General features: G+C 43.5%; 5 protein-coding genes across 5 annotated transcripts; 1 reads left to right on the forward strand and 4 right to left on the reverse strand.

Annotated features, from left to right (window-relative positions):
- The first annotated feature begins 700 nt into the window (after positions 1-700).
- On the forward strand, positions 701-6,997 carry LOC311358585 (four and a half LIM domains protein 2). The gene is made up of 6 exons (XM_084478675.1): positions 701-734; positions 5,274-5,449; positions 5,660-5,834; positions 5,968-6,137; positions 6,563-6,749; positions 6,843-6,997. The coding sequence occupies exons 2-6, from the start codon at positions 5,294-5,296 to the stop codon at positions 6,992-6,994; spliced, it is 840 nt and encodes a 279-aa protein (XP_084334801.1). The 5' UTR covers positions 701-734; positions 5,274-5,293; the 3' UTR covers positions 6,995-6,997.
- Positions 6,998-8,225: 1,228 nt separating this feature from the next.
- Positions 8,226-9,571, reverse strand: cUnh2orf49 (chromosome Un C2orf49 homolog; the record flags this gene model as incomplete). The annotated part of the gene is made up of 4 exons (XM_084478674.1): positions 8,226-8,359; positions 8,530-8,785; positions 9,079-9,239; positions 9,437-9,571. The coding sequence occupies 4 exons, from the start codon at positions 9,569-9,571 to the stop codon at positions 8,303-8,305; spliced, it is 609 nt and encodes a 202-aa protein (XP_084334800.1). The 3' UTR covers positions 8,226-8,302.
- A 2,858-nt stretch (positions 9,572-12,429) lies between these two features.
- On the reverse strand, positions 12,430-13,599 carry gpr45 (G protein-coupled receptor 45; the record flags this gene model as incomplete). The annotated part of the gene is made up of 1 exon (XM_084478006.1): positions 12,430-13,599. One exon carries the CDS (start codon positions 13,597-13,599, stop codon positions 12,430-12,432), a length of 1,170 nt encoding a protein of 389 aa, XP_084334132.1.
- A 4,613-nt stretch (positions 13,600-18,212) lies between these two features.
- Positions 18,213-19,072, reverse strand: LOC311358549 (gamma-crystallin M1-like; the record flags this gene model as incomplete). Its single annotated transcript, XM_084478612.1, has 2 exons — positions 18,818-19,072; positions 18,213-18,485 (listed from the first exon to the last, which is right to left on the reverse strand). The coding sequence occupies exons 1-2, from the start codon at positions 19,019-19,021 to the stop codon at positions 18,213-18,215; spliced, it is 477 nt and encodes a 158-aa protein (XP_084334738.1). The 5' UTR covers positions 19,022-19,072.
- A 1,948-nt stretch (positions 19,073-21,020) lies between these two features.
- LOC311358761 (gamma-crystallin M2-like) lies at positions 21,021-24,882 on the reverse strand (the record flags this gene model as incomplete). Its single annotated transcript, XM_084478885.1, has 5 exons — positions 21,021-21,293; positions 21,923-22,165; positions 23,466-23,708; positions 24,083-24,325; positions 24,874-24,882. 5 exons carry the CDS (start codon positions 24,880-24,882, stop codon positions 21,021-21,023), a joined length of 1,011 nt encoding a protein of 336 aa, XP_084335011.1.
- Positions 24,883-25,721: the final 839 nt, after the last annotated feature.

Below are 25,721 nucleotides of genomic sequence, written 5' to 3' on the forward strand. Positions count from 1 at the left end.
CACACACACACACACAGTCACACACACACACACACACACACACAGTCACACACACACACACACACACACACACACACACACACACACACACACACACAGTCACAGTCACGCACACACACACACACACACACACACACACAGTCACAGTCACACACACACACACACACACACAGTCACACACACACACACACACACACACAGTCACACACACACACACACACACACACACACACACACACACACACACACACACACACACACACACACACACACACACACACACACATAACACACACACACATAACACAACACATAACCATTTAAGGACCACATGCATCTTCGGCAAAGGTCCAACGACAGAAGAAGAAAGCCTTGCTTTGTAAAAATGGAACAGCAAATCAGATCCTCCTGTTTTTTAGGCGGAAACAGACTAAAGTGAGTTATCTCTGGGAGAGAGGGAGGGAGAATGTGAGTGAGTGAGTGAGTGAGTGAGTGAACGAGGGAGCTTATCTCTGCGCCGTGTGGTGCCCCCCCTCCTGTATTTGTAGGGCCTCTCAAAAAAGATCCCGGGGACGGCCCACCTACTCCCCTGCACCCGCCCACCCGCCCACCGTCCCAATTAGCTGCTCATGGGTGGAGAAACTCAATCAGGAGTGACTACAGCTGTCCCCCGGTGCCCTCTCCCAGTCTGCCCCCGACTCCACGCAGACACAAGCAGCCCCTGAGACGGGAAGGTAAGACCCCAGCTCTGTCGACGGCTCCACTGTTATAGCCTCCATCCATTCCCTCCACCCTTTTTCACCCATCCACCTTTTTTTCACTTTTTTTTTTTGCTTCACCTTTGAGTTTATCCCGAACCTTCACTATCATTATTTTCTCTCCCTCTCTCTCTTTCTCCCTCTCTCTCTTTTCTGGACAGCTGTTCACTGTGTGTTGATATGCTACTGACCCTACAACACCTCCACCCTCCTCCGCACCCCAACCCCCCCCCCCCACCCCCGGCTGTCTTCTCCCCTCCACCTCCACTTTTATCCTCCATCCTTTTATCCTCAATTGTTTGTTTTTGTATCCATTCCACCTCCACTGCTCTTCCCAGCTCCGGAGAACCACCTGTCCTTCCTTCCCTCCACCTCCACCTCCGCCTTCATCCATTAAACGCTGTCTCCCTGATGTCTGGAGATGTACTGACGTAGTAATCTGGGCCTCCTTCCTTCTGTTGAGTTTTGTTATTTTGTTTGTTTCTGTCTGGTCGCTGGCTCCCGTTATTGATGGATGTCTTCTGTGCTGTGTTGCCGTGTTGTTCATTTCCTGAGCATGATTTATTCAGAGATAGGGTAAACTTGAGTGTGTCATGTGATTGTACGGCAGGCCAGAAAATACTGATTCAAACGTTTGCTAGCCTTTAAGATCAGTCAATTTGTAAAATATATTTTGCACAGACCACTGCGCAAAAAAAACAGAAGCATATATGAAGTGATCAATTACCGTTTTCATTGGTTTCTCCCAAGTTAAACCAGAATTAAAGATTTACGTAAGTGCTGAATGTACATCGCTGATCATTAAACTGAACTGCACGGTGACACATCGCCACCGGCCGATAGCGACATTAACAACGCTTAAACATCTACCATAACACATTGTCAGGATGAGGAAGCTGAATAAATCACCGTCGATTCGACGCAGGTGACCTTGTGGCGCTGTAGCTTCCATGGGCATTGTCTGGCGGCTTGATCAACCGCTGCTGATATGTCAACCCCAGGCCACCTGTTAACCGTTAGTGTTCGCTAAAAGCATTCCGGTTACCTCAGATAAGTGGCCATCATTAGCGTTGCATGTCACTCCATGTCGCTCTCACCACGGGGCTCAGTCCCCCAGCAGAGGGGCCGGTGATACTGCTGCTGTTCTGAGACAGAGTGGGGGCCAAGAGGCCACATCACACCATTCAAGTGCCGCAGATATTAGGCTTTAATCTGCGGATAAGGAGCCCGCCGTGGGACCCCAGTTTAGTTTTATGAGGTGTTAAAGAACATGAGACCAGGAGACCATAGGCGACATAAGGGTTATAGTCACTTAATACTTTCTTATACGTCTGACGATTCCCAACACGATTAAAATTATAATAGTTTGAAACCTGAAATTCATGTTATTATTCTCTTTGTGGCATCTTTCATGTTTAGATCTGGTGGATTATTGTTTTGACTTATTCCTCTGTATAAACGTACAACACATTTATTTTCCGTTAGAATTTGTGCTTTGTATTTTTTGAGTTTCTTCTTTAGCTGAACTTCACTTCTAAACATGATTATATGCAGTATGTGTTTGTGTTTGTGTTTGTGTGTGTGTGTGTGTGTGTGTTTGTGTGAGCATGCGTATGTGCGTGTGTGCGTGCGTGTGTGTGTGTACATTGCATTTCCGTCTGCTTGAACGTGACTTAAATTAAGCAAATGGTATCCTTGTGCTGTATGATTAGCTATCTCTCTATTTCACATACACACACATACACAAGCACATGCACACACACACACACACACACACAAAGGAATTTTCTGGAAAAACAACTGAGGGAAAATAAGATAATCTTGATTAGATTAGATAACATTGGATTACAAAATATGTCTTTAGAGTCCCACTTAATCATGTACAGTTCATTATATATCTGATGATTCTTAACATGATTACATGACAATATTCATTTTCAGAAATGCAGATTATTATTATTCTTTCATCATTCATTGTTAGATCTGGCAGACTATAATTAAGCAAATGTTATCCTCGTGGTTATTATCTCTCTATCTCACATATACACATACACACAAGCATGTGCACACACACACACACACACACACACACACACACAAGACTTTTTGGAAAACCAAGTGAGGGGAAAAGATAATCTTGATTAGATTACATTACATTGGATTAGAATAAATTACATTAGAGTTCAACCTCAATCATGTAGTGTTCAATTTCGTACAGATCATTACACATTTGATGATTCTAAACAAGATTAAAATTACAATATTTGGAAATCTGAAATTCATAATGTTATTATTTCATATTAATTATTTCTCTGTATTCCATTGCATTTCTGCATTTGCATTTCTGCTTGAATATAAATTTAGAGACCTCTCTCTGACACATACGCACACACAAGCACATGCTCTCTCTCTCTCACACACACACACACACACACACACACACACACACACACACACACACACACACAAGAGATTTTCTGGAAAACAAGTGAGGAAAATAAAATAATCGTTATAAAATTAGATGACATTGGATTAAAATAAATTACATTGGATTCTCACTTCAATCACGTACAGTTTAGTACGAGTAAAAATAAGTGCTGTGGGGAGTGAAGTGCAGGTAGGCCTATTACAGAGGTGGTTAACTTCAATAAATAAAGTGAATAACTATATAGTAAGTAGTAGGTTTGAGTCCTGTGTGTGTGTGTGTGTGTGTGTGTGTGTGTGTGTGTGTGTGTGTGTGTGTGTGTGTGTTGGGGAGAGGGGGGTGGATTCAGTACACCTCAACTGATTCATAAAACAAAAAAACCTTAATATAATGGCAACGCAGAACAACAAACCTTACTTCAGTTAGAGTCAGTTAGTCAAACATGTACATGTGACAGGGTCAGATACAACCAGTGTCCCTCTCTCAGGACCCCACTCTATGTTTAGGGCGTCTGACACCCCGAGCCAGGGGGGATAACCAGTCTAGTACCCTCCTCTCTCTGGACCCCACTCTATGTTTAGGGCGTCCGACACCCCCAACCAGTCTAGTCTCCCCCCCCGGCCGGTTCGCGAGCGGTGTTCAGCGCTGGCCAACTCCCCCATGGGCGACATCAAAGGAACACAGGAGCTAGGGAAACAGCCGTCTGACATTTTCAAATGAGAGGGAGATTTTATTTAAGGTATTGCAGATTATCGCTTTATTATTTTTAGCCCTCTGGGTGAATCCCTGCAGTATGTGAAGCAGGTGAGTCCTGGCAGGAGCATCAGACAATGAGAGGACTGAGAGATGAGAGAATGAGAGATAGACAGACTAGTGGGGGGGGGGGGGGAGGGCAGAGACCAGAGAGGGAACACTGAGATAGACGGACTAGTGGGGGGGACCACTACCTCATCTCTTACTTTCAGAAACATATTGCTTTGTGTTTTTCATCCTTCATGGTTGAACGACTGTCTTTTACCTGAACAAAACTACCTTGCAAAGATCCGTCTTGTATCCATCTCAGGTTGCTTGTAAAGTATATAAACCGTTAAGACGGAGAGAGCAAAGCGATGTACAGTGGAAATAAAAGGGGAAATAAGCAACAGGCATGCAGCATTGGTATCACATGGTTTCATAGATTCATCCATTCATATTAGATACACAAATATCTATGTACAGGTTTAGCCCTCTTCTGCACACAGCTATGGCTGTGAGACAGGGTTAAGGAGACACATGTGTCTGCTGGTACAGACACTGTGTGTTTGGAGACTCCAGACACACACACACACACACACACACACACACACACACACACACAGTCTGGCTTGAGGATAACTGGGGGCTTTACAGCAGAGGGCTTCTAACAGCTGATAGTGAGGAGTCATAATGACAGTGCCTGACTGAGGCACTACATGAACAGACACACACACATGTACAGACAGACACAGACACACACACACACACACACACACACAAAGGGACACTGTAATGACAGCTGGAGGTGAGCAGAATGAGCTGTCAGGGCAAGGTGTCATGGCGGGTGTGGTGGCATGCGAGGAGCAGGGCAAAGGGGGCTTTCTTTAAGTATGATGGATAGCAGCCATTCCCTCCCAATCTCACCTGCTCAGCTTTAACTTTCCTTGTCACTTTTCAAAAAACCAGATCCACAAGTCAATCCATCCAGGGAATTCACTATACTCACTATAGTACACTATAGGGAGAAGTTCACTATTATTATTATTACTAATTATTATTATTATTACTATACTCTCACTAGATTCTTCTTGTCCTAGGCAAGAGGATAAAGAATAATTATTACAATTATTAAAAAATAAAAATAAAATAAAAATAAAATAAAAAAATAATAACAATGGGAGGAAGATTGTCACAATGAGGTAAAACGAAACACATACAAACACACTCCACCTATCAACGGCTTACAAAGAACAGGGACACTTGGTTGGAAGCGGTCCAACGGTTTATAAGAAGAAAGTAACACGGCAAGACTGCATAGCAATGCTCTGTCTCCTGTCCCCTCCCTGGGTCCACAGGTGAGGGATCCACAGCCAACATGACCGAGCGCTATGACTGCCACTACTGCAAGGAGTCCCTGTTTGGGAAGAAGTATGTCCTGAGAGAGGAGAACCCTTACTGTGTGAAGTGCTATGAAAGCCTGTACTCCAACTCCTGCGAGGAGTGCAAAAAGCCTATTGGCTGCAACACCAGGGTGGGCATTCACACACACACATGCACGCACACACACACACACACATGCACGCACACAAACACACACACACACACACACACACACACACAACCCATTATATTTTTACTCCATCTTGTACAGTAGTAAACAGGCCATAAAGCGTAAGCCCCGTTCCTAACTGTGCCCCTGGTGTGTGTGTGTGTGTGTGTGTGTGTGTGTTATTTTAAACAGGACCTGTCCTATAAGGACCGCCACTGGCACGAGGACTGCTTCGCGTGCTTCCAGTGCAAGCGCCCCCTGGTGGACAAGCCCTTCTCCACCAAGGATGAGCAGCTGCTGTGCACCGAGTGCTACTCCAACGAATACTCCTCCAAGTGCCATGATTGCAAGAAGACCATCATGCCAGGTGTGGAAGAAGGGTTGATCCATTTTTGTATTATTCATCTTTTCAACACCAAAAAAAAACAATCCACAATGTCAATCCGTCCATATTCTCCTTTCCCCCGGCCCCTGGTCTATCCATCCTCCCACCACCCAAGGCTCCAGGAAGATGGAGCATAAGGGTAACAGCTGGCATGAGACCTGCTTCACCTGCCAGAGATGCCAGCAGCCCATTGGCACCAAGAGCTTCATCCCCAAGGAGAGCCATAACTTCTGTGTGCCCTGCTACGAGAAGCAGTTTGCCATGCAGTGTGTGCACTGCAAGAAGGTTTGTGGTACTCTGCCACACGTGGTATGGGTATAGCCCCCTGCCCACTATCCACATGAAGAAAACACCTTCTTGCAGACTTCTGGACATTTATTCATTCATTGAGAAACAGGGCTATGTCGGTGTCCAGGCTTTTGGCATCTCTTGCACCAGAGTCTGGTGCAAGAGGATTCAGAAGGGTGTTGTCAGAATGTTTGATTGAAAATACCGGGTAACCCTAAACGGCCAGTAGCATGTAACTCATGCAATTACATGCCTATATAAGGCCATTAGGTCCATATTTACCTTGTTTCCTACGTTTGTAAATATTTGTGCCTTTATGTCAAGTTTTACAGCAGGATCGATCCATAGAACTACGATGTAACGCGCTACTACTACTCTCTCTCTCTCTCTCTCTCTCTCTCTCTCTCTCTCTCCCCCGTCAGCCCATCACCACCGGCGGGGTGACCTACCGCGAGCAACCCTGGCACAAGGACTGCTTCCTGTGCACTAGCTGCAAGCAGCAGCTGTCTGGACAGCGCTTCACCTCCCGGGATGACTTCGCCTACTGCCTCAACTGCTTCTGCAACCTGTATGCCAAGAAGTGTGCCTCCTGCACTACCCCCATCAGCGGTAGGGACCCCAGTAGATTTCATCCTGCCGTTTCACCACAATTAACATAGCGTTTCTTTGTTTCCTGACCTGGTGTTTGACTTTTTCTCGTAGGGCTGGGAGGCAGTAAGTACATCTCCTTTGAGGAACGCCAGTGGCACAACGACTGCTTCAACTGCAAGAAGTGCTCCGTGTCCCTCGTCGGCCGCGGTTTCCTGACCGAACGGGATGACATCCTATGCCCTGAATGCGGAAAGGACATCTGATCTAACCTAGGATGTGTAAGAGATGGGGAGTGTCTGTTTAGTCCATATAATGACGCAAGAACAATGAAGGTACATCCTATCTGAACAAAGCTTATTTACTTTCTGCTATTGTCATCAATGTACAGTATATATGAGCTACTAGAATTAACCTTATTTAAATTAAGCAGAGCCTTTATTTTAAGATGAGATTTCTGGGTGCATGAATGCAATACACTGCGAATCGAAAACATGCTTATAAAAAAAAAAGTTAGAAATAATGTGCTTTAAAAACGTTGTGTTGACTTTAGGGGCATCTGATAAGGATTTGAAAATGAATGCTTTTCAGTGAAGACAGATGTTGAATGGCTAATGCTCTCTGCATGCAACAGCTTGAAACTGTGTTGATGAATTTCATGACTTGAATTTGCATGAGCGCTGTTATAATCAATAAAAAAATAATATGTCTAAGTGATTCATTTATCATTTGTTTTTATGTAAATTGAGCTGAATGGTCTAGAATAATCGCTTTGAAAAATATTAAAATACAGCATTTAAAAGGAAACAGTTGACTTGGTTTGGAAAATTAAGAATTGGAAAACAATTCAATGTTGGGTTGTAAAGTGACAGGCACTCCAGTACAATATTTAAACCAAATAATTTACTTTGTATGTACATTATATAAATCACGGCTCATAAGAGTGGTATGTCCAAATCAGATAACACATTACATGCTACATCTATTGATCTAAATCAGTTAATTGAAAGTGAATCGATGCAGATAAAGTGTCTTTAATCTGCTTGCTTCATGGGCACAAAACCTAAAATACAGTTATAACCATAGCTCTGTTCATAACTCACTCATAAACTACTTATAATCAAAACCTATAGCATGACATAGAAAGTTCTGCATTGGGAAAGCTTTCTGCCCGGTTTGGTTGCTGTTCGGGTTCAGTTTCTAGGATCTGGATTTAGTTTGTAGTCCGAAGAGGAACTGGGAGTAGGGGTATCGGGGGTTAGCATGACTCCAAACCTAGTCATAGGGGTCCATCTTCAGAGTACAGCGACAGCCTCTCTTTATTTTTATACCCAGAAAGGGTAAAGAACAGTGGAAAACAGAGCCACAGAAGAAGACTGCTCTATTGGTTTTGACCTGATACCATATGTAGGAGTCTCACAAGACATGAGCCACCAGTGGACTCCTCTGGAAGCCGGTGATATAGGGAAGAGAACAAGGTAGGCAGTTTGTACAAAGTCTCAGTGTGTGTGTGTGTGTGTGTGTGTGTGTGTGTGTGTGTGTGTGTGTGTGTGTATGTATGTAAAGGCCAAAGGTCAAGGCCACGTCACATGATGAATCTTTTTCTTCAATTCCGGAGAGTTCAACACATCCTGTAGAGATGGAAGAGGAATCAGATATTGCACATTTATTCACCAACTATAAAAGGATTTAACTGACAAAAATCGAAATGCATCTATGGAAATTAAAACGTGCTATACAATTTCTTGGCAGATGCAGATATGAAACCAAAAACTGGTACTTTGTGCATATAAACACATACCTGGTGGTCAGATTCCCGTTTGAGGTTGGATGTCTGTGTCCCGCTGGGAGATGACAAAGTAGATTGGGAGGAAGAGGAGGGGGAGGATAGTTTGCGTATGGGGTTGGACACGTTGGTTGTGGGAGGGGGTTTTAGCCGGTCAGTACAGCCTGTCGCCACAGCGGGAGAATCCGTTTTCCTCACTTTCCCCGGGTGCACGTGGTGGGAGCTGTAGTACACAATAGGAAGCCGTTTTCTGTTGAAGTCCTCTGTAGATCTGGGTACAAGTTCAGAAGATTGCAGATGGTTAGTTGCCAATTGAGATACAAAAACAAAAACAACTATACAACTACTATAAATCTGTTGAAAGGGTTCAAATCAGAGTTAAATCCTTCCTGACAGCCTGCGACGAGACAACTCATCAAGTATCGCTTGCAATATTTTACACTACCAATATGCACACGAGAAAGGTTCATGTCTCTTTCATAAAGACCTAACTGCAAGATGAATGCCCAACATGCTAATGTTAATGGTGTTATTTTCAAATATATGTAACTTGTAAGAACCCACCTGTTCAACTGATGATCAGACGTGTGTCTGCCTCTCCTCTCCTCCATTCTCTTGCCCCACCGGGTGTTGGGCAGCGCTCGTTGAGGCAGTGGGATGACATGCCGCAGGTATAGCGATGTGAGGCCGTCGAAACTGTCACCTTCTCCCGCATATATCTTTTTCTAATACGGGACAGGTCATGTAAGGTAAAAAATATATATATACACAACTTAAATGAAATCAAAGCAAAAGAAAGTCTGATCGAGTCCAACTGGTTCAAGGTACACACAGGCTGTTTAAACGGAGAGTTGCTTATAGGTAGCGATAAAGTTGTATGTCAAATACACCGATTCACAAAGCCTTTTCTTGGCATTCGTACCTCATTTAAAAGTAGCTTCATAAATTCCTTGGACAATAGCTCCGGGTGGAGTAACAAATCTGTGTTGCAAGCAGATTGATCGGTGCTTTCTGGTCCCATGGAGGTCGCCATCTTTGAATTTATATTTCCCAGCATCCCTAGTGGCGTCACAGCGAAGGAGAGCGTCTAGTCTGCTATGCCACACACACACACACACACACACACACACACACACACACACACACACACACACACACACACACACACACACACACACACACACACACACACACACACACACACACACACACACACACACACGCACGCACACGCACACGCACACACAAACAGCCCACTATCCAAAGACATGATGCCACAAAAACAGACCCACAAAAATAAAAAACATCTTATGCACATTTCTATAATTAGCTTGACTTTATTCATCTTTTTCAAGGTTCAACATACAGAGAGGCTACGGCGCCATCTTCATCTTTTTACCTTAGAGTCAAACCAAAGTGGGGTTATACGTTTTATTTATCAGTTTGAGGCAATTTCATATGATTTGTACCCATGTAATTGGCACATCTATCTCAAACCTAGATGTTTAAATACCTTACTTTAAAGCAAGAGGCTATCCAAACATTCAGAACTCTTACAATTTGGATTGTTATTAAATTACAAATAACTGATAACCCATTTCCTACGGTTGAAATATTTCTGAAATATTTGTTGATCAAATCACGTGTTCAATAATTATGCCTTGGATATCAACCTGGATCCTCAACTGATTACAATTGTCACTTGTCAACAAGGGGTAGAACTTTTAAATAAAGATAAATGCTTTTTAAATTGGCAAGCTTGTTTTTGTGGTTGTACTAGAATGGTAAGCACCTTTAGATAGGCTGCAGCAGAGTAATCCACTGATGGTTTCATGTTTAGTGTTTTTTTTAAAGTGTTTATTACACTCACCACGTTGTGTTAGCCTGTGTGAAAGAAAAGGCACAATACCTCTTATTAGCTTATAATCGCTCAGATTGAATTTGTCTATTTAAGCCAAGCAACATTGTACTGTGGGTATTGAAAAAGTACATAATATATGGTTAATTAAGACATTATTATATGAAAGACAGAATATGGAGGAATAAGGAATGGATAGATCTAAGGCTTTTATGTGTGTGTGTGTGTGTGTGTGTGTGTGTGTGTGTGTGTGTGTTGTGTTACAATTCCAAACACTGAATCACACAGATGACAGATATGATTACATTATTCTGCACAGTCTCTTTCCAAAATCTCATTAAATCATTTATTTTCGCCATTGGTCGCTGTAACATACACTGCTTATTACTTATAAAAGAATCATGAACAAACAAGTATGAACATGAATATTTCCAGATAATTTTTTTGCGTAGTTTCAGGATTTTACTGCAATACCCACATTTATTTATAAGAAGTAAACAACCTTTCTGCATAGGCTCATGTGATTGAAAGATGACATACAACATTGAGAAAACATACAGGGGAAAATCTATTTTTAGAACACATTTTAGGTATTCATGACTCAATTTTGATGGGTCAAAGAAAATAAACCAATTAAGTTTTTTCAAACAGTGTTTTAACCAGAATAATTGAAGTTGATATAATGTACGGTTTTGGTAATTGGATTTTGACAATTGACTTACTTTGGATATATTACCGGAGTCATACATGGATGGATATATGCTCAAGCAGGTTGCGACAAAAATAAATTTGAACTTTAACTGGCAATAATTATACTTTTATGTTTTATTTCCAAATGTTAGAATCGCTGTTCGACTGTATTCATTCCCATAGGGAAGTCAGTACTGCATTTGAGACATCATCACATCCTAACCTGTCCTATCTTTGTCAGGCATCCCCATGCACCCCATTGCCATAGGACTGCTAGTGAATTGCAGTTTAGGCAACAACTGAATTATAATAACAACTGTATATTGACAAGTCATTATTAATCATTTTAAGGTTAATTGTTAAGACGAGTCATATTTCGGCAAATTTCCCTTGATCCCATTAAAGATATTGTTGACAATTATTACCAGTTAAAATAACATTTGGGGGTATATGAACAAAATTAGCATATAAAAAATACATATAAGCCCTGCTTATTGAATATTATAACAGCTGGCCATAGCATGTGAGTCGCTCGAGGTCGGTTTCTTCAGTCAAAGAGAATAATATTCCATCAATCAATAGAGGTCTGTACTAGTATCCCAGCAACACACAGCCCCGCCCCCAGCTGATAACAACTCTTAATATATGAATACAAACCATAGTATTTGTTTGGCATCCGAGAAAAACATACATGTAGTCCATTACATTTTATTTTAAATACTTGCGTATACTGTAATACTTATTCATTATGTGACTTATCTCATTTGATAATAAATAGAAAGAAGAAAAAACTTCCTTTACAATGGCAGTTATTCAGAGAGTATTCCGATTGGACCTTTTTCAACAATCAATCGAAAGTTTACGAAGACGTACAAAATTGAAAAGCCTCTCATTGGGGTTGTCCAAAGAAGGGGAGTTTGCCTCACAACAAAACCAGTTGTTCAAAGAGGAACACTAAAGCTACGACTGGTGGCACTTACAAAGGACACATCATGAATCAACAAACAAACGGGCTTGGTGTGTTGCTTAGTAACCTGCAAATGTTACTGTCATCATTAAGTCATTACGAGCGTGGTCAAAATTTATATTCTGTCGTAATCTTATAAACAATTCTTTCCTAATCTACACAAAATGCCATATCAAATCGTTAACCCAAATAAGATATCCACAATAACAAGGTTATCATGAAGGTTTATTCATTTTTTCCTTCTTTTTATTCTTATTCAAGTCCGCTTTTTCTTCAGTCACAGCCTGTTGCCTGATTTCAGTCAAACGGAGAGAGAGTCCTCCCTCAGCAGAGCTCAGTAGTAGCAGTTTCAAACCATCGCTTCATAGTCAACGTCCTCCCCGTCGTCTTCCGTCTCCCTCTACACGGCGGACTGCGTCTCGCTGCACACGTAGATGTTACTGGGCCGCACGCGCCGGCGGCTCCTGCCCGGCACCCTGGGGCACAGCTTGCAGCTCTTGGGCATGAACTCCAGGCAGGCCTCCCTGAACTTCCGGATCCTCCAGCAGTAGATGACCGGGTTGAACACCGTCTTCAGGTAGCTGAGCCACAGCGCCCCCACGCTGACCGGGTAGAAGGCCGGGCTGTAGTAGAAGCGCCGGCTGAACACGGCCAGCAGGCTCACCACCGTGTGCGGCAGCCAGCACACCGAGAAGCCGATGAAGAGGATGAGGATGGTGGTGAAGGCGCGCGTCTTGAAGCTCATGTCCACGTTGACCTGCGGCGGCCGCTGCAGCCCCGTCAGGCCCAGCTTGCCCACCTGGTTGAGCGCCGGCAGGCAGGAGTGCTCGCTGGCGTGGTCGTGGATGCGCAGGGCGTTGCGCCGCACCGTGTTCAGGATGCACAGGTAGGAGTAGAGCATGACGCCGAATGGCACGAAGAACACCGCCACCGCCAGCAGCACCGTGTAGCCGCGGTCCGCCGCCGACTCGCTGTAGCCCAGCACGCACTGCGGCGCCCAGGCCCCGCCGACGCCCGCCGCCGCCGCCCCCGCCCGCCACCCCACCACGGACGGGAGCGCCACGCACAGGCTCAGCGCCCAGGACGCCACGATGAGGAGCTTGGCCCGGTGCGGGGTCAGCTTGTCCTGCCGCTGCACGATGATGAGGAAGCGGTCCACGCTGATGATGAGCAGGATGGACACGCCCTCCAGCACGAACAGCCAGTACAGCATGATGGACGCGCGGCAGAAGGCGCCGCCGAAGCGCCAGTCGGCGGTGGCCACGGTGACGGCGGTGAAGGGCATGCAGAGCAGCGAGAGCATGATGTCGGAGAAGGCCAGCGTGGCCAGCAGCAGGTTGATGGCCGAGCGCATGGCGGGCTTCTGGTAGACGATCAGGCACACGATGGCGTTGCCCAGGAAGCCGATGGTGATCATGAAGATCATGATGGCCGCCAGGGTGACCCGCAGCGTGACGGACATGAGGGGCGTCCCGCCCCCGGAGGGCGCGCCCTCCTCCGAGGTCTCCTCCACGCTGCCGGGCTGCATGTAGTCGCAGCCCTCTGGCAGGCTCTCGTTGCAGAACGCCATGGCAGCCATGCTGGCCATGGTGGGGGCGAGCCGGGCTCAGTTCGACAGGAGAAGGACGTGGACGATCTCCATCTTCGTATTTTTTTTCAACGTTCTGAAGTCTCCCCCGTCAGTTGTTTTTCCATGGTAATGTCTGCGACAAGAAGAAAGAAAGCATGGGTCCAACACTCAACACACGATAAGACGACACGTTCACTGCGCTCGCATTCCACTTCACAACTAAATCACCGCTAGGAGGGGAGGAGGGAAAAGACTCTGAGTCCTTGAGACAATGCCTCGAGACCCGCTGAGACGACGCCTCGTCGTGTGGGACAGCTGAGAGGGGCTCAGACGTTCTGTGTCCCGCCGTGACGGGGCAGTGTGACCGGCCACCGACGGAGGCGGCATGACGTGGCGTCCCTGTGAAAGGGATGGTTCACCAGCCACACTGGCAGGGCCGCCATACAGACCGCCCGGTGATACTGTGTGTGAGACAATGCTTCTCCCTGGAAAAGAGTGCATCCGGTTTCAACACAGTCTCACTGTCCCATACGGCATTCATGAGGGCCGGTGATAACTGAGGCTGAACACTGGATCTCTGACCACACAGGTGCATGCATTTACAGTGATTTCAATGCATGTGCACTCGTCTCGTTCTCTGTCCGCCTGTCTCTCTCTCTCCCTCTCTCTCTCTCTCTTTCTATTTATCTCTCTCTCTCTTTCTCTCTTTCTATCTCTCTCTCTCTCTCTCTCTCTCTCTCGCTTTCTCTCGTTTTAACTATCTCTCTCTCTCTCTACTTAGCTCTCTCTATTGGGTGGTGTAAGAGCACTTATTGTAAATCAAACTCGATAAGTGAAACCTATCCTGAAACTTATTCACCTTCAGGAATGTTGCTATGGCATCCATTAGTCGTAATGCTAGGAACAGCAGGATAGTGTATGTGCTGGGTCTGGTGAAGCTACCATCATGGCAAGATTTTATGATCAAATCTGGCTAACTATGTGCTCAGCTATTCCTAAGAGGAGAACTAACGATTCCTGGGTGAGAGCCAGCATGGTATTGATATGGCTCAACTTGTTTAAGGATCATATTATTAGTGATTTTTTATCACTCCTTCCAGGTCGGATGATCTGTGAGCAACAGATGACTGACAGGATCAATGCAAGCTGGGAACAAGACAAAAATAAAAAATGGTAGATCCTGGTCAGGGAAATCGATCATTCATCCTGAATGATGTCGTCCTGAATGATGACACTATATCATTAATGACTCAATTATATAGTGTGTGCACACGTTGTAAGGAAATCCCAACTTTATGCAAAAGATTAAATTGATAGATGTTTTGCACTAATATGCCAAGTCATCAGTTCCCCCCCTCCCCCTCTCCCCCCCCCCCCCCCCCCCCCCCCCCCCCCCCCCCACAAAAAAAGGAAAATGATAAAAAGGGGGTTTTCAGATTCCAACACAAAACATTGCACGGGCTACAACAGCAGCATAGTGTTACTGGCTGTTGCCAAGGGAACAGGGTCACCATTTCCATGGCAACAAGAAACCCCCCAATCTCATCCCGTATTCCATAGTCTGTGAAAAAAAATACGCTGTTGTTTTTGTTGTTGTTTCCACGAAGACGACGTACGTTTAGAAAACAGAGGGGCACAAGCACATTGAACAATTAAGTGAATGTAAAAAAAAAAAAAATAAGTCACTATAGTTATAGTCACTATAGTCTATGGCAATTAATTGATCATAAACAATAACACAAATAAATATGTAGATCGGAGTGTGTGTGTGTGTGTGTGTGCGTGTGTGTGTGTGTGTGTGTGTGTGTGTGTGTGTGTGTGTGTGTGTGTGTGCGTGTGCGTGTGCGTGTGTGCGTGTGTGTGTGTGTGTGTGTGCGTGTGTGTGTGTGTGTGTGTGTGTGTCAGACAGACAGGGAGGAGTGTATTTTGAGGTATCTTCTAAAAGCCTTAAATGAATGAATTGACATCCTTTTGATTAACTGGTTGTTTTAAATTACGAAGGGGGCTGTCATATAAGCCTTACACAGGATTAAGCCTATAGGATGATGTATTGTCATAGGCTGCAGGGAAATCTTGTTTGAAAAGCATTATGATGTGTGCTTCTCATGTGTTGTCCACATGAGCTTGTTAAATGATCCGATTGATTTGTGATTTTGGAAGGCTGATTGTGGTCTACGTAATACGTATACTGTATATATATATTTAATACACCTGCATATGGGAGTTTTCAATTGAATAATCTGTGATCATGTCATTGAATCATTTAGCTGTACATTGTAGGCTATGTGTGCTTTGATTGTTGCATGTCAACCGCTGTCTGTCTTCACGTGTACATTGCAACAGATGAAACATCCCCACTGCAGGCCTTCTGTTTTGCTCAGATTCGGACTAAGCCGTCCTTCCTCCTCCCGTTTCTTCCCGTTTGCTCATTTCTCTACCTCACGACAAAAATATGCCGATATTCAAATGTGACCTAAAAATGCCTTTATAATGCCTACTATGTCGAATATGAAAATGCCTGATGTAGATACAGCCAATTTAAGAGAAGATAGGTTCAACTATTTCAAGCATCAGGCAGGTCTGGTTAGATAAGAGAGTCAAAAAAAAAAAAGAAAAGAAAATATCACTATAAAAAAAAATTAGAGTAGCTTACCTTGGCAGGCGAATTAAGGATGAAAGGGGATTGGCGAGGCGTTTCGCGTCATGTGTGCCAGAACAGCCACTGCAGATGAATAGACATCCATGGCGAGTAGGGATCTATGTAGACGGCCGGCGCTCCGCTTGAATATGATGATACTTTCCCCGTTTCACTACGGCTTATCGATTGGCATCACGCGTGCCGCCTGCTGCTGATGCTGACGCGCGAGGAGACGAGCGGCAGCCACCCATTTAAAGGTGCAGTAGGCCACGCGAAAAAGACGTAGTTTTGACTATACATTGGCCCAGCCTGAATTACTACGGGAGCGTCATAGTAGGTCTATAATGTACGGAAGCACAATGCATTTAGGCCTACTTGAGAATACATTTACATTACCATGACAAAAGACATCAATAGAATTGAGGTTGTTGTTGTTGTTGTTGTTGACGGGATACGTGCGTTGCATTAGATAATCGTACAGAAACATAAGGGAAGAATACCTTTTGTAGATGTTGTAGCAAGTGATGTAAATTATTTTAGTCTATGCTATTTCTGATGACATGTTTCAAGCTAACAACAGTTATGAATGGTTTCTTCTCCACATAATGGACAACACCATATAAGGTTTTATGAGTTTATAGATAGGTTAAAGAACTACAAACATGGCCACTCTGCCATCTCCGCCAAAGCCTAAAGAGACCAAAGGTTTACCTGGGTCAAATTAGAACCTGTGGGCCTGGCTTATTTCCGCGCATTTCCAATATAAACTGTTGTGTTACCGGTGTTCGAGAGATGCCCCATGGACCACCTCCAGAACACAAGCTTGTTTACCTCGTGTCTCTGTTAGAATAAACCACGTGTTGAACATTTGCCATTCTCCGAGTCATACCTAGCCCGAGACGACCATACCACAAAGGATCTAAATAGTTTTTCATCACAAGCCTATGGTTTATCCTATTCACTGAAGTCCCAATAAACACAGTATGTCCCTGTTGCGTTGCGACGTTACATTTGGGACTTTTTGGGACCATTTGTTACAGTGCTACAGTCGTTTAAAACCTAAAACACAACAGGTATCCTATAGTAGTTTACTATGGAACATAAGACCTACATAAGACGTACTTACATAAAACTCTGTGTTAGTAGGGGTATGTTACTCTTTCATTCACTTCCGTCAAGTCCAAATATTGACAGTGTGGACAGCCACCCATTTCCCATACCAAGAAAACCAAACTGAATGCATGTGCCACATAATTTTTGGTTTTAAATATGTAGGATATATGAAGCAGACATATGGCTGTGCACATATGATGTGCCCAGCCTTTTGTGCCACTATAGTGGCCATGGCAATGTAATCTTGTCCTGTCACCTGCGCTCACAAAAATAAGTAGTGGTATGATGGTGTGCTTGTTTTAGCCCTCTGATTCACTCAAAGCTGTGTTAAAATGTTAAAAGTTTTTATTTTTCTTCAAAACTTTCCAACCCCAAATTTAAAGGAATATTTACATTTAAAAGGCAAATCTAATCAAAGTAATTCCTTGTTACTCTGAAGGAGATAACTGCCATATTAAATATGCAGCCATCACTCTTGGCTGGTTTCTATTGTGGTCTCTAAATTTGTTTGGCATTAAATTGTGTCAATCAAGTATCTACTGCTCTGTTGACTGGTTATCAGCTTTAAACTTACACTCACACTTGTACTTACTAAAGAAAAGGTTGGTTGTAGTTGAGGTTATGTGGTTGGCCTGTGGTGATAACTATCATTATCATCTGAAAGTTCAAAGTATATACTGTACTTCTAGATTTAATATTGAGCACAACCCGTAGTTCTAACCAAGTCTAAACCTGGGATTTTTCCAACGCTGTTGGTTGACCCAATTGCTTAACCCAACAAGAAATAAAAAACGTGCAAGCATTATAGTTATGTTACATGTAGCATTTATTCATGTTATTCAGTGAAACATTTTCAGATGGTCTAGCACATGTCGGTGATACGCCTCATGCTCATGAACTTCTGGCCGCTCATCATCTCCCTGAAGCTCCTGTACTCTCCGGGCCTCATGTACATCATCCTGCCTCTGTACTGGGGCTGCTCGTACATCAGCCAGTGTCCGTCCATCACGTGGCAGGACTGGCAGTCGGACATGCGGTAACGCTCCTGGATGTTGTCACAGTCGTCCATCATCTCATTGGACATGCCACCGAAGTTCTCCCTCTCGTAGATCTTCATCCTGAACTGGCCCCTGTGCTGTAATGCAGATAATCAGAGAAACAATGTCAGCACACTCATAACCACATCACTGCCATGTACCAGTTGAACTGGGTACGATTTAGCAGTTGAACTACTAGTTGAACTGGGTTAGGGTAATAGTTGTCCTGGTGGAGCGTTATCAGTTTAACTTGTTGAGAGTTGTCAGTTGAACTGGGTGAGAGTTAACAGTTGACCTAATGCAGAGTTATCAGTTGAACAGGGTGAAAGTAAACAGTTGAATTGTGTCATCAGTTATCAGTGGAGCTGGGCGAGAGCAAACAGTCAAATTGTGCTAGAGTAATAGTTGAAGTGTTGGAGAGTTCTCTTACGAAGGGGATCATCCTGCAGGACCTGATGTTGTCAAACATCATTCCCATGCTCTGCATGCGGTGCATGTCGTTGTACTCTCCCCTCCTCATGAAGAACTGCTGGCCCATGTAGTTGTTCCTCTCGTAGAGCATGAAGCAGCCGCTCTCCACCCTGCAGGACTGGCACCTGCTCAGGTAGGAGGACATGTCGGAGCAGTCGCTCATGCACTCATAGGAGCGACCCTGGAAGTTCTTCTCCTCGTAAAAGGTGATCTGGGAAAAACAACGTAGGAAGCAAAGTCAAGGATTATATATGGAGCTTGGAAAAATGGCATATATTTTTTTAAAAGAGCTTGAGTCTTTGGTTAGATAATCTCAATCAACATATGGATTTAAAAAGAAAACTATTATTGATCAGTTACTTAAATTTAAAAAGCCACATGAGTTTACCTTGCCCATCATGATGGATTAGTAGGGAGGTAGTTCCGCAGTGGAGGTAGGAATTCAACTTGCTGTGCCAACTGGATGCTCCACAGACCCTTTTATACAGAATCCATGGGACCGCGTTGTGTTGTTATTCAAAGGTGCAAAGCTGATGACCCGGCAAAACGGAGGGTTTTGCTGAACAGGGCCTATATGTGCATGCCAATGGTTTTTCATCCATACACTTCTGGCAGTGGTGACCTCCATTGTCCATTATGAGCATAACCTTTGTTTGAGTGTCGTTCTCTGTCAGAACGTTCTGTCATATCATCTGATGCCCACCAAAGGGACGTGACTGGCTCTGAAATCAAACCAACGTTTCTTTACCTTATTTATACACAACTCTAATTAAAGTTGGGATTTATATGTAGGCTATTCTTAATATCACTATTAGTACAAATGTAGTTGTAAATTGTAGTTCTTTGCATGGTCATATTTAGTGTTTTCTTGTTTTACTGTCCAATTATGCTTTTGTGACACACAAATTCTCGTCTTGGATTTGTCAACTTTTTCTTTATATCTTAATGACCCCAGACTCAGCCAATATAAATAGTATGATTTCATCTTTCCAATTGAATATCCTCAGCATATTAAATTAGGATAAACGTTTAGTAGAGAAGCAAATATAGATTACCTTTATAATCATACAAATAATCAAGTAGAGTAGCTATTAATGTTGATATCTTTAAAACTTTAAAATCTTAAAATCTCTTCTTTGGAGAAATGTGTATGATCGTAATAAGATAACAACCCCCAATTAACAATCCCCATTTAGCAAGAATCAATATTTTAGTTCTATGTAAGGCTGTATTGAATATCGTTTATGTTGAAAGCGTTAATACATTAATGTAAAGCATGCCGGCATGATTATAAAAGTCTTTTATTTCAGTTAAACACATATGTTTGTAATTTTTCTAAAGCAACTCAAGCCAAGATTTTGTGGATATAAGAGTGGATCTTTTTTGTGTGTGTGTTTCTTTTAGGTGCATAAGTGATCATTCCAAGTGAATGCAGTTCAGTGAGTGATTGTTGGTAAGCTTTGTAGGAACCCAATGATAACTGTATTTAATGTCTTTCATTTGTAAACATATTATAGAATATGAGGGGGAGGATGAGGACTGTGGTGATGATGATACTTTCTGTAAAGAGCCTAGTCATGATAAAAAAATAAATCATATATATATATATATATATAATGATTATGGTAATGATAATGATAATCAAGATCAAGACAGGGGGGAAATAATAAGGAATAAGGAGCCAAAAAGCCAAAGCCAATGAGCCTTGTAGATCTCAATTTACTATATAATATTAGGCCTATATATTCCACATTTCAACATGCAGATTGAATCAGATAAAAATCCTACACTGGTAATCATTAATCGTTCCTTGTGGTGCACTGTGAGGTTTATTCATGTGGAGGATCAACCATTGCAAATTACCCACTGGTAGTTTAATGACCGTGAAATGAAGAACTAACTGAGGCGTGGGACTATTTGGGGATCAGATCAGCAGTGAAGAAATACATGAAGATGGGGGTGGGGGGGGGGGGGGGGGCGTGGCCATGAAATATTAATTTATTATTTTGTCTATTAATTATTAGTCTATACGACCTTGACATTTGTCTTACATGTAAAATGCAACAGCACGCCATAAAAAAACATTCCCAGAAGCCGTTTTTAAAAATTCAACATCTTTAATAACAGTTGTATATTTACAGCAGGGGTTAGCTACACAATGGCTAAAATTCAGTGACCCTCCTGAAGGAGCCCACGATGGAGCAGGTGGCGCACCACTCGCGATACCTCCGGTACTCGCCGGAGCGGAGGAGGTACTGCCTGCCCCGGTAGTTCGGGTACTCGTAGAAGATCCAGTAGCCGTTCATGACGTTACAGGAGTAGACGTGGCGGTGGTGGAAGCGGTCGGACACACAGGGACAGTCGTCCATGAACTCCATCATGTGGCCGCTGAAGTCGGCCTTCTCGTAGATCCGCATCCTGTAGGAGCCGCGATACTGCGGCGCCAGCAGGGGAAAACACCACAACAATAAGGGTTATTATTATTATTATTATTATTATAAGCATTATCTTCATTATTATTATTATTACTATCATTGTTATGATTATCATTATCATCATTATTATAATTAGCATTATTATTAAAATCATGATTAAAATCATTATTATTATTATTATTATCATCATCATTATTATTATTATTATCATTATCATCATTATCATTATCATTATCATCATTATTATCATATACTTTATTGGCCCCAAGCATTGTTTCGAATGTAAAAACAAACCAACAGAAAGAATCACTTAGTTTCCCCCAGCGATCGGCCCGTCCACTTAGTCCTTCACTTAGTTTCCTAAAGTCTCAGCCCGATGTCAGAAGGGGCAGGGAGGGGGGAGGAGGGAGGGGGGGGGGGGGGGGGGGGGGGTGGGGGAGTCCAGCATGTAAACACAAACCAAACAAGAGGGAATCCCTTTAGTTTCCCAAGAGGATGGACCTGGCTGTCATGACAACAACCTCCTCCATCCGACTGGTCTCTGACTGTCTCCGCGGAGGTCGTGGCGGGAGGGGTCGCTCCTCCCAAAAGTCCCAAAGAGGGGGCCCCCGTCAGCTCCCAATGCTTACCATGGGGATCACTCGGCAGGAGCGGATGCAGCTGCTGAAGCCCATCCACCTCTGGTAGTCGGGGTACTCGCCCCTCCTCATGAAGTACTGGTGGCCCATGTAGCCCGGCCGCTCGTAGATCATGAAGCAGCCGCTCTCCACCCGGATGGAGTTGCAGCGGCTGAAGTAGGAGTGCAGGTCGGTGCAGTCGTTGCTGCACTCATGGCTCCGGCCCTGGAAGTTCCTGTCCTCGTAGAAAATGATCTGTTTTTTTGGGGGGGGGTTTCAAAAATGGAAAAAAAAGGAAAAAATAAGGGTGAATCCCGTTAAATATATGATTGAATAAAGGTCTTTTGAAGATGAATTTTGATATTGACGTTGTGGTTTTCATTTAAACATGAAAACTGCATTGAATTGTGGCAATGTTTATTATTATTTAGGATATAGAGGGAGGAAAATAAAATCACACACTGACCTTGCCCATGGTCTCCGTTGGAGGGATTCCACATGTTTTCAGGGCTTTTTATACCACCTCTTGACAAACAAAGTATTGTTATTCAAATACTTGCCGTGTTGTATTTGAAGGCTACTAGCACATGTTTAGCTTATTGTCAGGGTCACAACATTCGGCCAGAAATATGGATTTGTATTTGGAAAAAAAAGGATAAATAATTAACAGGTTTGGTGTTTTGATCTGCATGGACAAAGGAAGAGACTAGTATGGTATCCACGCATCCAGTGGACAATGGCTGCAGAACAATATGGAACAGCCCTCTCGCATTAAATAAGTTGGCTCACCGAGCAGGAAGCCATTCTCTCACCCTCCGGGTCGGCATTAGCTGCCCTACAGTATGCTAATAAATATGTGTATAGGGTATTAAGAAGCGGAAATTATATAGACAACAACATGATATAAATAGATTATTGTAGATGTCAGTTCATGTGACTGTAACACACACACACACACACGTGATCACAAGTTTATCGAAAGTATAGTATAGTATATGGGCTCCATCTCTAAAGCAGACCATGCTTTATGGACATGGTTATGCATGAGGCCACATATTTTTTTATAATTTTTTCATTCTAGCAAACATTAGATCTGAAGAGTCAACATTGTAGTTATGTGTTGATATGGACATGTGGATTTGATGCCTGGTCATGAGGAGCCAGGAGCCGAATCCTGCTTCAGGATCGTTGTGTTTTGTTTCCTACTGTTAACTGTAAAGATGGTTGACAAGTAGACACATCCCACCCCCTCTCCCCTTAATATCAGAATCACAATCATTTACCATCGATATCTGTTCTTACACTCTTTTGGGTCATTTATTGAAGGAGATAATCAAAGTAAATGTAAAGGCTTTACAGGTCAGGGTGACAATGATTTAAAAAATATATCTAAAGTTGTACTTGCAAACAGGAATCTGACTCATTAACCATTTCACTATATCAAGTCGATATCCGGTTGTTGTTGTTTTTTTACAGCAAACATCTTTTTACGGTACGGGGCGTCCGCAGACCGCAGAGCTTTTCAATAGTCCACGATGCGTCTGATGGAGCCCACCCTCGCCGTCCTGCCGCCCCAGTCGCTGAAGCGGTTGTACACACCGGGCCGTATCAGGTACATCTTCCCCCGGTAGTGTGGATGCTCGTAGAAGAGCCAGTGGCCGCCCTTCACGTTGCAGGAGAAGATGTCGTTCTTGTGGAAGCGCTCCACCACGTTGGGACAGTCGTCGGCCAGGTCCATGACCTGACCCCCGAACTCGATCCTCTCGTACAGGTGCACGGTGAAGGCGCCGGACTCCTGCTATTGGACGAGAAAGAGAAATGGATTCACCCTGCCACGAGGGTACGGTTCGGATGGAGGCCGGGGCGTATCGCCCGGCGCACGGCCATTCGTTTCCCTAACATGCTAGTAAATCAAATAAGTTGAGTGTGGAAGTTAGTAAAGGTTAATACAAAATGGACAGGTCTTTAGGTCTCTTGACTAAGAACAGGTCTATGACTCCAAATTTATGAATGTGTATCCTTTTTTTGGTCAACACTCTGAAAAGTGATATCCCCATTCCCCCCCCCCCCCCCCCATTAGTGGAGTAAATAGCTGCAGTTCTAAAGTGACATAGTGCAGCAGCTTTTAAGTAGCTGAATAAACTGATGTTCACTGTGGACATGGGGGCTCACCGCGGGAATGAGGCGGCACGAGCGGATGGAGTCGCTGCAGCCCATCCAGCTGTGGTAGTCGGGGTAGTCGCCCGTCCTGAGGAAGTACTGGGTGCCCGCGAAGTCCAGACCCTCGTAGATCATGAAGGCGCCACTCTCCACCCGGATGGAGTTGCAGTGGTTCAGTTGACACAGCAGGTCCCTGCACTCAGACGTACACTCAACACTGGGGCCCAGGAAGTCCCTTTCCTCGTAGAATATTATCTGGAAAAAAAAAGAGCAGAAGAGCAGAAAACAACAAACAAAAAAAAAACACGATTTTTGAAACTACTTTTACACACAATTACATTTTGTTGCCATTGAGAAGGGTTGCCTTCACGCACATGCGATTGATTGGCAAGATGGCCCAGTGAAGAAAGAGATGTCCTGATTGGTCCGAAATGACCTGGGGTTGTTCTAATATCAAAAATGTAACTAGCTAATAGAACGGAAGAGGCACAGACAACCGGAACAGATATTTCAGAGCATTTCACTTACTAATAGCTGATAGAGGGCCATAGCATTTCTAAGAAATTACACTGAAATTACAGTTCTGACAAATTTTGATCAATAGGCTTGAACATATTTTAACACCTGCTAGACCTGACACATGCTAATTATATTGCTCATGTAGAGATTGCACAGCAAGCATGCACCCATGGTTTGAAAGCATATTTGGCCGTCCGTCTTCTTGCTACCTCGTCCAACAGTTTCATCATAGTGAAAATAACAACCCACGGTGGTCCCTCCGGCCCCTGAGTCCTGACGTTTACCTTCCCCATGCCGGCTGTAGTGTGGTGTAGGGCCCTCTCCTGCTGGTTAAATACTGTCATATATATAGAGAATCCAATGTGCTAACTCTGCATGTGCTATTCATATTGTAATACACTGCATAGTACAGTGTGGGACTACTGCGGTGGTTATTAAGTGTTATTATTTTTGAGTGTTTTGTTGTGATTGAAGGAAACCTGTGTGTTTAGCTGATTTGCAATTACTAATGTATTCAAGCTGTTGTCACCAAATAACATCACTTGACTCTTGATGGGTCAATGACCTTGACTTTACTTTATGTAAATTGTTTTTAAGTCTGAAAAAAACCCACTCAATTCAAATTCTAAATTTTAACAATCTATGGTCTAGATTGTTAAAGGGCTGTGTCAGTCCTGTGTGAAGTGCATCTGTAAATTATATTCTAAGGTATATTATATAAATGTTTATTATGATTGAATTATATAGTTTTTGTTAATATCAAATAAACATCATATAACTGATTTTCAACTTTGAGTTTGTCTCTGACCAACCATAGTAGGCCTGTTTGTTTAATGAGCCTACTTTAATTACTGGTGGAAGTGTTTCTACTGCGGGTTATATCTAGCAGAACAGAACACACTAATGGCTCCTCTCTCATGCTACAGCTAAACGTTTAGCTTTAGTTTACTTAATTGGAATTTAAGGTTGACTTATTTTGGTTAATGTTTTGGTGGATTCCACCCTGTTTCTAGAGAACATACTATATAACCTAGTTGAACAAGCGAGGGAGTCATAACAATAGTTTAGCCAGAAGCTAGTCGCGCCCCACTGAATGCGTGATAACGAGTCATGAGTGAGGACACCGGAGTCT

The sequence above is a fragment of the Micromesistius poutassou genome (genome assembly GCF_964030765.1).
Source record: "Micromesistius poutassou genome assembly, chromosome: 14".
NCBI classification, from domain to species: domain Eukaryota; kingdom Metazoa; phylum Chordata; class Actinopteri; order Gadiformes; family Gadidae; genus Micromesistius; species Micromesistius poutassou.

Coding starts and splice junctions, on each gene's coding strand:
- LOC311358585 (XM_084478675.1), top strand. CDS start 5,294: ATGACCGAGCGCTATGACTGCCACTACTGCAAGGAGTCCCTGTTTGGG. Junction 5,835..5,967: donor CAAGAAGACCATCATGCCAG/GTGTGGAAGAAG, acceptor CCACCACCCAAG/GCTCCAGGAAGATGGAGCAT. Junction 6,750..6,842: donor CTGCACTACCCCCATCAGCG/GTAGGGACCCCA, acceptor TTTTTCTCGTAG/GGCTGGGAGGCAGTAAGTAC.